Below are 13,782 nucleotides of genomic sequence, written 5' to 3'. Positions count from 1 at the left end.
CTCATCTTCCCTCTGCTGCCGCCGCTGTCGCCCTGGTGCTCCTGTGGGCCAGGGAGCGGAGCAGACAAGCTTGCTCTGTCTACCTACGAGAAGCAGCAGTGGCAGCGGCGGCAGCCCCTGGGAAGGGAAGCGTGGGGAGGAGGGCTACTAACCAACCTCGCCTCTTCTTCCAGCCCCCCCCCCCCAGTGCCATTCTCTGGCCCGCCACAAGGTCTGAGGGACAGTGGAGCAGCCCACGGCTAAAAATTTTTTGCTGACCCCTGGTCGAGAGATCTGGAGTCTGTTTCTTTCTGGGTGCCACAAAGGGTTGGAAATTTCAGAGCTATTTGGGACTTAAAGTGGCTCAACAAGTTTCTCTTCCCACCAGAAGCATTTTATGATGAAGTCTCTCAGATCCATCATGACAGCTCTCTTGAAAGATGACTTTTTGTAATTAGTGGATTTGTCAGATGCCTTATCTCCACATCTTCATCAGATCCAGTAACAGGATGATCCTACATTTTTAAAAATATTAATACTTTATTAAGGTGATTTCAATTAAAGGAATTAAAGTGATACAGGAAAAAAAGGAAAAATGAGAGGGAGAAAAACAACATCAAAGATACATATAAAAGCAAAAATTTGCAAAAAAAAGAAAAATATATATGATGTTCCCATACGTTCTTGTCTAAAGTGGTATAATGTTATTGTCCTAGTGCTTATGTAAATAGTAATAGCCTACAGCTTTTTGTATAAACTCATTCCAAATGTTACTGCATTTATCCATACAGAGTCTGCACCTGTAAGCAGTCCATTCATAAATTGCGAGTGATGTCATACTGTTCCTACATTTTGTATGCAACAAAAAATACTTCGGTACAGGCTATTTGGGTTCAACATTCTAATATGGTCTTGTTCAGGAAGAAAGCTATGGAAAAATACAGAGCACACTTTTGTGTCCAGGGGCATGACTTAGTGAATTCTTCTCTATGTTTACCACAAGTGCCTTCATGATCCCTAGAACACATGTGAGTGATTCTGGACACCACCTGATTCAGGATATTCCTCACAACAGAACATTAGCAGCGATGCTTTTCTTGTCTCCTCAGCAGGCTTTGCATGAGAAGAGTTTGCAACTGCTTCACTGTTGCCCTTAAAGCAGCAATCTTATCTTACCTGTACAGTATTACTTCTGCTTTATGACAATTGCATACCAAAGGAATTTACTTTCTCCTTGCTTCTTTCACAATCTGCAAGTTGTGTGTTCATCAAATTTGTTGAGGAGAATGAGAACCAAATGGAAAAGTCCAGGCTTTTAAAACTTTAATATTTATTATGACAGCACTTAATGAATTTTTAGTTTTATTGCTCTTCTGCTATTTGGGCGTTTTTGTAGTTTTAAAGAGGGTTTTAAACTTTGTCTAGTTCCACTTTAGTCCCTTTAGTGCTCCCTCTTATTCTGCATAGTTATTTAAGTTCAAGAGACAAGGAATGACACTGTGGTTGTAGGCTTTTAAAAAGGCAAAATCACTTTGCTTCACATGCTAATCATCACAGGACAAGGGGCTGCATGCTGAATAAGGTGAACATGATTAGTGGAACTTAATCCTTCCCTGTTGTACCAAGTCTTAGGTTCAAACCAAACCTTCCGTAGTATGTTTGTGAACAACATATCTTTATTTATGGACTCAGATTAGTAGCACTTTCTAAACTTCCTTTCTTCCGCTCAAATGGCTTGCACGGCTACTCTGTGTCTTCTTCAGTATTGGCAAGAGTTAACTTCCTGTTTCGGTGGTTCCTCTCTTTCTGCAGAGGGAGAACCGCAGGCTTCAGGAAGCCAGCATGCGGCTTGAGCAAGAGAACGATGACCTTGCCCATGAACTTGTAACAAGCAAAATTGCTCTACGGAATGACTTGGACCAGGTGAGAAAAGCCTTCATCAGCAGGCAGGTATAAGCCGAAATTAGAGAAATCACAGTCTTAGGTTTGCAATTGGAGAGTAGAATTACAAACATTATTATTATTATTATGGGTGGGTGGTTCATGTTTGTGAATGGTATTTAGCGTTCCAAAAATGCTGGCCTAAACCTTTAAAACCCTAAATGGCTTGGGACAAGGTTACCTGCAAGATCCACACCTTCTGTATATAACTACCCAAACCTTAAGATCCTCTTCAGAGGTCCATCTTCAAGTTCTTTCACCATGTGATTTTAGTGGTTGCTAGGCCTTGGTGATGGCACTCAAGCTGTGGAATAACCTCCCCAGAGAGTCTTACCTGGCACCTTCTTTGTGGTCTTTTCATTGCCAGGTGAAGACCTTTTTAGTCTCCGTTTTAAACTATGGAATCTTAAAATTGGAACTTTTGTATGTGGTGCATACAACTTTTGTATGTGGTGCTGGGAAATGTTTATGCTGCAACAGTTCTTTTGTATTTTTAATGCATAGTATTTTCTCATTTTATATTTTTGAGGTACCAAAAGAACTATGTCATTGGGTTGCAGAGATAAATGAGTCCTTCTGGCCATGCTTACCATTGAGCTCCCACATGGCCCATGAGGGAATGTGGTCCTCAGGGTGAAAAAGGTTATGCACCCCTGAGTTCATGAAGGCCAATCATTCCCCCACTTTCAGAGAAACGGCTTACCATATACTTAAGACATGCCACGTTTGGGCTAAGCCCAGGAGAAGACAGGTGCCTGGATAAAAGAAGGTATAAACCAGGCTTCCTCAACCTCGGCCCTCCAGATGTTTTGCGATTACAATTCCCAGCATCCCTGACCACTGGTCCTGCTAGCTAGGGATCATGGGAGTTGTAGGCCAAAAACATCTGGAGGTTGAGGAACCCATTCTATAATAAACGTCTCTGAGAGATGGATATTAGAAAAGTAAATGTTTCACCCAATAGGAGCTTTTCCAATCAGGGGTGTAGTGTGGGCAGGGCCGGGGGGCCATAGCCCCAAACGCATGATTTTGAGGGGATGCGAACCAGAAACCCCCTTGCAGGGATCCCTGTTCCACCCTACCTTCCACCGGGGGCCTCTTGGCCCCGGAGCCTGGCCTGGCCTTGCTGCCATGTCCCCTCGCCTGGTCAGTGTTGGGAGGATGTGCCCGCCAAGTGGGCAGGTAGCACAGCGTGGTCCTGTGAACCCTCATTGTCCTGCGCCCACCTGGCAGCAGCAGCAGTGATGGCAGGGCTGGCGCAGCAGGCTTTCTTCACCCTCTGCGCCTCACCCCCTGTCCCTGCTCCCGCCCGGTGCCTGCATATGTGCCTCGGGCACCAGCAAAGGATGCAACGCTGCTCTTTCCAATAGCCTCCTGCATGTTTAATTAACTTAAATGAAAGATCAAATGACTACCCATGTGTAGATTTCATTGTAAAGAGAGATGTGGGAGGCTAATTCTCTGGACCCAGTATTTGGATATACAGTGGTGCCTCGCAAGACGAAATTAATCCGTTCCGCGAGAGTCTTCGTCTAGCGGTTTTTTCGTCTTGCGAAGCAACCCTATTAGCGGCTTAACGGATTAGCGCTATTAGCGGTTTAGCGGCTATTAAAGGCTTAAAGGCTTAGGGGATTAGCTGCTAAAAGGCTATTAAAGGCTATTAAAGGCTTAGCAGATTAGATAAAGGGGGGGGGGAAGCGAAAAAAAAATCTCTAGACTCACAAGACATTTTCGTCTTGCGAAGCAAGCCCATAGGGAAATTCGTCCTGCGAAGCAACTCAAAAACGGAAAACCCTTTCGTCTAGCGGGTTTTCCGTCTTGCGAGGCATTCGTCTTGCGGGGCACCACTGTACATTCTATCATAATGTTGTAAGCATTTATCTTCAAAGTGCCAAGAGAGATGACAAGTCCATACGTATATACATAAACACAAACAAGCACACACCTCCATGCAGATATTCACACATCTTCGGGGGAGTGCACATTCCATTGATAATGGTAGCTCCACATAGAGGCTCAGATAAATTGTGTTGTTATTGTTTAAGAGCCAGTGTTGTGTAACTGGGACCTTCTTTGAATTCTCAGGCTGAAGACAAAGCAGATGTTTTGAACAAGGAGCTGCTTTTGACCAAACAAAAACTAGTGGAGACTGAAGAGGAGAAGAGGAAACAGGAAGAAGAAACAGCCCAGGTAAGAATAGTTTCAGTGATCAGCAGAGGAGGCAACTAACCTATATGCAGAATGCTTAAACACGGTGTATCAAAAGGGCAAAATAGAGAACATCGACTAAAGATCCCGTGAACAATCACTGGCACTTTCACACTTCACAGCCTGACCATGAGAGACCTGTTAGAAGCTCGATGTAAAATGCATGGTTTGATTGATTGCATTATATCCTACCTTTTTCTCCAGGTTGCTCAAGGTGGCATACATAGTTCTCCCCGCTCATTTAATCCTCACAACAACTCTGTGGGGCAGGTTAGGTTGTGAGGGGCAGGGACTACTCCAGGAAAATAATAATAATAATAATAATAATAATAATAATAATAATAATACACAGGATGTAGTTGTGTTCATAATAAATAGCTTCAGGGAATCTCCCTGCCACGGTCCAGACAAAAATTGCCTTACCAAAGGTGATTGCATTTCAACCTCCACTAGCAACAGTGGGAACAAGTTTAGCCCTTGTGCTGATGTTGGGCACCATTAATAATGGCAGAGCAGGAGGCAACATCTGGTCCTTGGTAGGCAATTCCCTGGGAAGTTCTCCTGGAGCCACTCCAATAATTTCCAAGCAAATTGTCCCTCATGTTAATTAGTGCACCGTTTGGAATTTTCTCCTTGGGCACCAAATGTGTTGGGTCAACCATGTGCATGTTTCCAATGCTTTGATCAGAGAACTTCATGTGAATTACCCAGCGGATGAATGGAGGTTTCACACTGGTGTATTAGACCCCTCCCCAGCAGGCCAATACTGACAGGTAGGTGGGGCCATCCACCTGCCAACTGTCTGGTATCTTAATGGTGGATGAATTTGCCCACCTGCCAAAGCTGACCTGCGAGTGGGGGAGAGGGATCTGTTTTGCAGAGAACTTGCCAGTGAAGCAGCAGCCAGCTCTATTCATAACCTGATGTGGAAACTGGAGTGCTTCTCTCTGTAGGAGCCTGATCAGGATTTAACACCCCGCCCCAATCATCAGAGAATGTGGGAGTTTAAATCCTGCAGATTTGGCTGTGCATACCTCTTCCCTATATGCGCAGCCAGTTGAAACACATACACACCCCACCCAAAAGCTGATGTCACCCTGCCCATCAAAGTGATGACAGGGGTGTGGTGTGAGGAAAATGGCCTCACTGCCCAATTTTAAACCTTGATAGGTCAATATTTTCTTCCAGACTACAGGTCCCCCTTCCTTAATTTAAAGTATGCCAAAAAATGGGAATTTCTATTGTTCAGAAAAGGATATGAAGGGCTCGTCCACACTTCCGCTTACGCCATGCCTGGAAGGCATGGGTCCAAGCGGTTTTCTGCTTGCCCTGCTCCTTTCCAAGGGAAAACCTGATCTTTACCAATAGAGTGGAACACATGGCAACCCAGGAAAAGCCCAAATTGACTTTTGCTCCAATTGAGCACTAAAGAGCAGTTTATCCTGGGAGAAAGCAGTGGGACAAAAGGAAGTGTGGAAAAGAGAGCTCCATCTGGATTAATGAACACAACTAAGGCTATAATTTGTTTAGAATTGCTGTTGCAACCCTACACATAAATATGCATTCAAAGAGTAAGGTGTGTCAGATATGCAACCTTTTACCACTGAGTGCAACAATAGAAAAAGGTAATTACACCATAGTGACTAATCCATGTGAAGTGAATATCCTTGTGCATGTAATATATTTGACCAATGATTGCCTAATATGTGTCATGAATTCTTCAGGTTATAACATCTAATGTATGCTTGGGGCAGGAGAAGCCCTGGAACAGCATGCGGGGGCAGAAGAAGAGAGTGATCTCCTTAGCACAGGGTTGACTTTCTCCCACCATCTTTGATGAGAAAACATTGCACCAGATACACACTCCTAATGATTCAAAATCCAGAGCAAATAATTATAGGAAACATTTACCCTAGACTTTAGGGATTAAGGGTGCAATCCTAGCCTGGGAGTAAACCCCATGGGATTCAGTAGAGTTTATTTCTGGAGTAGATATGGTTATAATTGTTGCTATAAAGTGTTAAGATTGAGAGCTGAGAACTGAGAATATATAATATTGTTGATAAAGGGTATGTTTCAGAAAGTAATTAGTTAATGAAGTGTCTGGGATATACCTCAAACTTTAATAATAATATGTTTTCTCTCCTTCTGTATTAAAAGTTAAAAGAGATCTTCAGAAAACAGCTAGAGAAGGCAGAATCTGAGATAAAGAAGACAGCAGCCATTATTGCAGAGTATAAACAGGTAATGGGTTTTAAGAAATGTTTTTGTTGAGATTCCTGCATTGCAGGGGGTTGGACTAGATGATCCTCAGGGTCCCATCCAACTCTACAATTCTATGATTCTATGTTTTCATCTCTGCTTTCACTATGTGTAAGTTTCTGAAGAGTAACTATGTATACTTATAATTAAATAGCTGGCCACCCACTTCACAATTCAGGAACAAGCTTGTATTTCCTGCCAGTCAAGTCGTGCCAAATGTTAAGAGGAGAGTTTGTCAATACTAATTTCTAGAGCTAATAATCAGACTTGCAAATGCTCACCAATGACCTGTGAGGGAGTGACTTTTATTATATTTATTTATTTACTATTCCATCTTTCTTCCAAAGAAGTCAAAGTAGCATATTTGATTGCAGGTGCGCTGAGTTGGGCCCAACATTGGGGGGGGGGGTCACGCAATGCGCCTCCCTCCGTTGGCCAGGCCTGCCAGGACATGCGGGCGTCACTTTGAAGATGGCCAGAGCACCTTCCTGGAAGGTGCTGGTGAGCGTGGGAGGGAGGGGGAAATTTGCCCAGCATGCCCACCTGGGCTGAAGAGGAACCCTGAGGATGCCTCTTGTGGCTCACTTTGCATGCACATTGCTTGGCTATTCCGAGGAGGGGGAAGGCAGGCAGCGAGGGGCTGCACTTGTAGCTGTTCTCGGCGCTGAAAGAAAGCAGCAGCTAGCGATTCCTGAGCCTCTTAAACGTGAATCACAAAAATACTCAAATTGGCAGCAGCTGTTGGTGTGCCTCTCAACTCCCTTCCTAATCCACCTTTTTATCAGACATTCAGACTAGCCATGGGCAAAAGAAAAGAAGGAGGGGGGATAGTTGGGGAGGCTCCGTAGCTCTCTCAACACTCAGCCTAACCCAGTCCCAGCCAATTCTCCTGGCCTTTTCTCCCTTTCTCCCTCTCTCTCTCTCTCTCTCTCTCGCACACACACACACACACACACACACACACACTTGTGGGTAGTTTTCGAGTGCCCAAACCGAAGTCACTCCTGAAATGCTGCCGCCTTCCAACCACAACAGCACCGGTTGCTTCAGGGAATCCTCCCTCTTTTGCGCTCTGTCTCCCCCTCTTTTTTGCCCATGGATCAGAAAGATCACAACAGGATCTAGTCTCCCCGCCACCCTCTCCCTCCCTTGCAAAGCTTTCCTGCTGAGGAGTCGGTGCCGGACCTCATACGGGCCCTTCCGATGGGGGAAGCCCAACGGTAGACAGTCCAAGTTGGCAAGGCTGCCTCTTTGCTGCCCAGAGTTGCCTCCGGCTGGCCCAGGGGAGCTTCCCTCCCGTCTGAGGAAGGAGCGCTCGCCTTCCAGAACCATGCACTGGAGCTTTCAGCTCTGATGGCGCCCCCTCATCACAGGATTGCCGGTGGGTCTGTTCAGTTGGTGGGTGACCTCCTGCCCCTGCCCGGCATGTTGGTGCTCGCCCAGGGGCAGGGGGAGATGGTGACCCCCTCAATATTGGGGGGCTCAGCTCCCTACCTTGAAATATTGAGGGGCTGAATGCCCTTGCGCCCCCTGCAGCCAGAGTCCCTGCTTGATTGTCTCCCCTTCTCCTCTTATTTTATTCTCACCCTAGCCCTGTGAGGTGGGTTTCACTGAGAGCTAGTGACTGGCCCCAGATCACCCAGTGAACTTCAGGGCTGAGTGGGGATTTGGATTGTGTTCTCCTAGGACCTAGGGCCCACCCACACTACCTGTTCATTAAGCATTCATCCTCACCTGGTCTTTACAGAATATCTATTCTGATTTGTTGGGCAGGGGAAGCATATATAACAATGAGCTTTCATCCTGATTTGCTTGCCCATTCCATCTCACCATTAATCAATTGTTTATCCCAAACTTTGAGTGAATTTCTCTGTCACTTTCTTAACTGCAAAAAGTCACCTCTTTTTAGAAAGTGGATCTATTGTGACAGAAAACTTTAATCCATTTTAACTGTGCAAGCCTAAATTTCTGGTAAGCGATTGAATCCCTCCCCAAAAATACTGATAGTCTGAAAGTGACTCTAGTATCCTAATCACTTCGACTGACCTTTAACAGAGTAAAGGCTTTCAAGATGCTAAAAGAAGATGAAATGTCAACACCTTGGTTAAACATATTAAATTTTCTTTTTCCTTGAGAATAAATGTTATTAAAAATTATCTCCTCCTAGATTTGTTCTCAGTTGAGTAGCAGGCTGGAGAAGCAGCAGGCAGCCAATAAAGAGGAACTTGAGGTGTTAAAGGTGAGAATACTCTGAATCTGGCATGCATCTACTTCAAAATAGTATTTTGAGGTAGTGTTATTGTTAACAATTGTAGGGCTATAGCAGGGGTAGGCAACCTAAGGCCCGTGGGCCAGATGCGGCCCAATCACTTTCTCAATCCAGCCCATGGACGGTCCAGGAATCAGCGTGTTTTTACATGAGTAGAATGTGTCCTTTTATTTAAAATGCAGCTTTGGGTTATTTGTGGGGCAAAGGAATGCGTTCATTTTCCCCCCCTTCAGAATATAGTCCAGCCCACCACATGGTTTGAGGGACGGTGGACCAGCCCACGGCTGAAAAAGGTTGCTGACCCCTGGTCTATAGGTTGGCTGTCTGGCAAAAAGACTGCCTTGGTGGCATTTCAGCAGAGGGCAACGACGGCAGAACTCTTTTGAAAAGGCTTTTAACATCACAGTGTAACTCTTTGTAAAAAAACAATAATGCATGGATCATTTTGTGATCTGAGATGTGCCATTCAGGAACTATTGCCACAACACAGTATAATCAATGACTGCCTGTTGAATATGCAGTTAATTAGATATTTATATTACACATGGGATGTACCTTTTTAACAGCTGTGCGCTTTCCTAGGTAAAGGTGCAGCTCTTCAAAGCCCTGGAGTACTGTGAAAAGTTTTGTCTGCTTTAATTATTCTGTCTGACAGTTAAAGGTGTAGAAGTTCTAATGTGGAAAGGCTGACCTGCCTAAAAAATATCTGGAAGAGGCCTTGGTAGATTCATTGATGATTTCTGTCACACTCACCTGAACACAGGAGTGCTTTATTTGTGGGCAGGGCACACACACACGTACTCCGCTCCCAATGTCTTAAAGACATCCAGCACCTCTTCAGACCTTCACCTATTTTGCACTAAGGACTGAAGTGGGCTTCTAAGTACATTCTGTGAATAAACTTAGAAATCTTTGTCTGTTTAATAAGGGTTCTGATCACAGATAAATTTTTAAGACAGAATGTGCCTGGAGTGGGAGAACGTTGAGCAAGTAGAAATTCACCCAAGCAGAAGACCACCCAGTGTGTGGTGTGAATATGATTTAGGTTTCTGAAAGTGGACATGGCCAGTCTCTGGCACCAACAATGTATTGAGGTCTCAGATTTTCATGCCAAACTGGTCCCAGATGATGTTACACCTTTTTACAATATGTTGTCTTCAGTTCAGGAAATTCTGGTATCCTTTTGGCCAGGAAGAGCCACATATCTGCCCAGCGACTTTGTAGTTGCAACTCACAACATCACCCTAGCATAGTGAGCAGCCTCTTTGATATCATAACTATCAACTGACTCTCTGATTTGACTATTTTAGGGTAAGGTGATGGCTTGCAAACATTGTAGTGAAATATTCAGTAAAGAGGGGACATTGAAAGTGCCTGCTGTACCAAGAGAGAGCCCAAGAACAGACACAGATGATGAGAAAGATGCCCTTAAAAAGCAGCTGAGAGAGATGGAGCTGGACCTGGCACAGACCAAACTACAACTTGTGGAAGCCAAATGCAAAATACAGGTAATGTCATTCTATGCATGTTGTACTGCATTGCTGAAAATAGGCTGTTGTTGCATCTCTTGGTATGGTAAAGAATGAACTATACCTTTTCTACCCATCTAACTGTATTGGAGGGACAGATAGCATGTTTTTGAGGCAAACATATTCATTGACAATGAAGCATTCTTTGGTGGGACTCCTGTGGTGAGAATCTTGTGATTGAATCCAAAACTGCTTCATCCCTCTGGTGTAGTGACACAGAGCAATAAACCACCCCTTCCATTCTGCCCGTCAATTGCTGGCAGGGCTTTGGGGGTGCTGTGGGGAATCCACAGCAGTACATGTCCCCATTTGGATTCCTCTGTTAATTTTCAGGGGGGGCTGCTTTGTCTTTGCTTCATTAGAAGAGAAGGGGTTCCAGGTTTTTAAAAATTTAATTATTCCTTGCAAATCTGTTGAGAAGGATTTTCATAATAATCTTTAAAAGGATTGACACTGAACTTTTTAAAAATTAAAATCGTACAACTCACAATTACATTGTTGCTGGCATCCACCTGTCTCAAGAGACAATGGAGTGCACTTCTGGAAGTGAAGTAAAACCGCTACATTAGCAGCACTGAAGTGACCTCCCCAGGGTGCAAGCCTGGGCAGTGTGTATGGAGGTCGCTGGCTGCCCAGACAACAAGAACTCCCTCTCAGCCTCTCTGGTATGGTCCAAAGGAAAACAGCGATACGTTTGGCACAAGCTTGGCTGCAGGCGTTATCAGAAGGAGGCGTAGAAGGCACCATCCAACCGTTTTAGAGACTCCACTCCGGATTTGTGTACGGTTTACTCCTTAGCCTTTTCTTCTCCCAAAGATATCCCACAAGCCAATGAAGTTTTAGGATCAGTTTTCCTTCTCCTAGATGGGCTACCTTTCCAGGTTGATGCCACACTTGCCTCTACAGCACATGTAGAAACCTCCTTCCTGACCGTTGAACCACTGTTGGTCTTGTCCACACAATCTGCTAGAGCCTCTTTCCATGCAGTGGAAGTCCCTAGGTTTAAGACCCATCAGCCAGCTTCACTTGCTTTAGCTGACCAGTCAAAGCTGTTTCCAGGGTGTGACCACTGTCACACGCTGACAGCTTCCAGAGCCACAGGTGAGAGCTGAGTGCAGGGTGGGGACCAAAGGGAGACAAACTACCCCAAAGGAGCACAATGTGTCCCTCACCAGAGGTACTACCTCTCCCCTAACACCCCATACACCTTACATTACATTGTAATATAATGTAAGCAGATATATGTTGTTGCTGTGTTTATCACTGAAGTTGTACATAGAAAATTATCCATAAACTTGGATTTTTATTAAGCTGGTTAATTTCAGCAAAAGATGACTCAAATGTCTAAGCCCTGCTGAATAGTTCTTTGATCAGCACCGGACTGCTTTCATTTCACAGGAGCTAGAACACCAGAGAGGAGCACTTATGAGTGAAATCCAAGCTGCCAAGAACTCTTGGTTTAGCAAAACCCTGAACTCTATCAAAACAGCTACTGGCACACAGCCACTACAGCAGGCTCAGCTGTCGTCGTCACCCAAAGAGGGCAGCACATAGTTCCAGCTGGATTCCAAGCACCAAGAGCACAATGGACAAAGCAGCTTGAAACCCCTTGGATATTCACCCAATAGCACCTGTTCAAAGGGGGAAGCAGGAGACAGGCAGGAGAGCCAGCCTGCAAACCAATTCCTTCAGTGTCTTTTATTTGTTCTGATGTGGCCCTTTCCGAAGGGAAGTTATTTAAAGAATCCTGTTATATGTGGAATACTCGTTCCCAGCTGCCTTGCCACATCCTGGTACCTTCATATTTTACATGTTATTTTGTATGCCTAGAAGTTCAAGTATGGGGAGCAAATAATTCAGAACTATGTGTTCCATATGTTGCTTAAAAATATTCATAATTATTTATAAGACAGTTTCCCCCCACTTTGGGAGAAGAGTGAGAGGGCAGGGTAAAATAATGAAGAAAAAGCACATTTATTATAATGCCAGAGCATTTCCTGGTAGATCAGTTCAAAGGTTTACAGCTCTTGTTGCACCCTGCCAAGATGCACCTGTTGTTTAAGGCCTGAGTCTCAGGCCACATCTATAACAAGTGGAACAACAGTAATTAAAAAAAAAAAAATCTTGTAAAGCTACTAAACGAGAACATGCATAAAACCACATCTACTTTAATGCTGCCTTTAAGCATTCCGTAACTTATGCCGTATATTGCAAATAAGGGAAATAGCTCTTTCCCACACCTCTGTTCTCTTTTGCCAATCAGCAGACTTGGGGCACATCTCACAAAAGCTCTTTGGAGCACTCACCTTCCAAATGAATCGAAGCTAGCAGAGGTGAACTTCCTAGTGGATTGCACCCTTTGCTCTTTTGCACAGGGCTTGTGTAGAAGACATTATTGGTCCTGGTAAAATGTGTCCAAAATGCTTTGATGAAAGGTGACCTTCACCTTTGACTGGCAGAACAAATTTTTCAGAAGATTCCTGTGTCTGTCTGGAAATCATACTTGTTTTATATCTTTCTAAAGTGCAAAAAAAAACATTTGTTACATTTTTGAATTTAACATAAAATGTTTATAGAAATGCTTATTTCATGGAGAATTATACTATTGCTTAAATTGATGGAAATATTTTTTTTATTATGTGTAATGTGTATAATAATGTCTCACAGGCCAACATCACTACTGGATAAGAAGTTGGTTATGTACTTGGTTTCCATGTTATGAAAAGTGTTCCTGGGACATTGTTCTGTGCTGATTTTAATCCAAATTAACGCAATAGCCTATCAGTCAGTTCTCTACAATAAAGTTTAATGATGCTCACTTTGTGTTTCATTGTTGGGCATATTTGCCGTTGTTGTTTAGTCGTTTAGTCGTGTCCGACTCTTCGTGACCCCCTGGACCAGAGCATGCCAGGCACTCCTGTCTTCCACTGCCTCCCGCAGTTTGGTCAAACTCACACTGGTAGCTTTGAGAACACTGTCCAACCATCTCGTCCTCCGTCGTCCCCTTCTCCTTGTGCCCTCCATCTTTCCCAACATCAGGGTCTTTTCCAGGGAGTCTTCTCTTCTCATGAGGTGGCCAAAGTATTGGAGCCTCAGCTTCATGATCTGTCCTTCCAGTGAGCACTCAGGGCTGATTTCCTTAAGAATGGAGAGGTTTGATCTTCTTGCAGTCCATGGGACTCTCAAGAGTCTCCTCCAGCACCATAATTCAAAAGCATCAATTCTTCGGCGATCAGCCTTCTTTATGGTCCAGCTCTCACTTCCATACATCACTACTGGGAAAACCATAGCTTTAACTATACGGACCTTTGTTGGCAAGGTGATGTCTCTACTTTTTAAGATGCTGTCTAGGTTTGTCATTGCTTTGCCATTAGGAGTTTTCATTAGGAGTATTTGCCATTAGGAGTTTTCAACACTATAATGCAAAGTTTGACTTGCTCATGATAACTGAGGGCCAAACCAAACATATTAATACTGTGGTTAGCAACCACATCTGGTTGTGTTGTTGTTTTTTATGAATAGTATGTACTGTGGGAGGTTATATACAAGTGAATATTATTTATTTGTGAAGTTTAAGTGGTTCCAAAAAAAGAT

The 13,782-nt window shown here is 44.1% G+C and overlaps 1 protein-coding gene across 4 annotated transcripts in view; it reads left to right on the top strand.

Moving 5' to 3' along the window:
- RABGAP1L (RAB GTPase activating protein 1 like) overlaps positions 1–13,006 on the top strand; it is a 149,870-nt gene extending 136,864 nt beyond the window's left edge. For all 4 annotated transcript variants that reach the window (XM_081012105.1, XM_081012108.1, XM_081012109.1 and 1 more), the window contains 6 exons: positions 1,792–1,902; positions 4,006–4,110; positions 6,289–6,372; positions 8,558–8,629; positions 9,970–10,167; positions 11,587–13,006. In XM_081012105.1, the coding sequence (XP_080868231.1) occupies positions 1,792–1,902; positions 4,006–4,110; positions 6,289–6,372; positions 8,558–8,629; positions 9,970–10,167; positions 11,587–11,742 (726 nt within the window). In that variant the 3' untranslated portion in view covers positions 11,743–13,006. The remainder of the gene's footprint in view (positions 1–1,791; positions 1,903–4,005; positions 4,111–6,288; positions 6,373–8,557; positions 8,630–9,969; positions 10,168–11,586) is intronic.
- The last annotated feature ends 776 nt before the right edge of the window (positions 13,007–13,782 follow it).

This window comes from Podarcis pityusensis (genome assembly GCF_964106645.2).
Source record: "Podarcis pityusensis genome assembly, chromosome: 6".
In the NCBI taxonomy this organism is placed as follows: domain Eukaryota; kingdom Metazoa; phylum Chordata; class Lepidosauria; order Squamata; family Lacertidae; genus Podarcis; species Podarcis pityusensis.
This window is presented reverse-complemented; position numbering and strand designations above follow the sequence as displayed.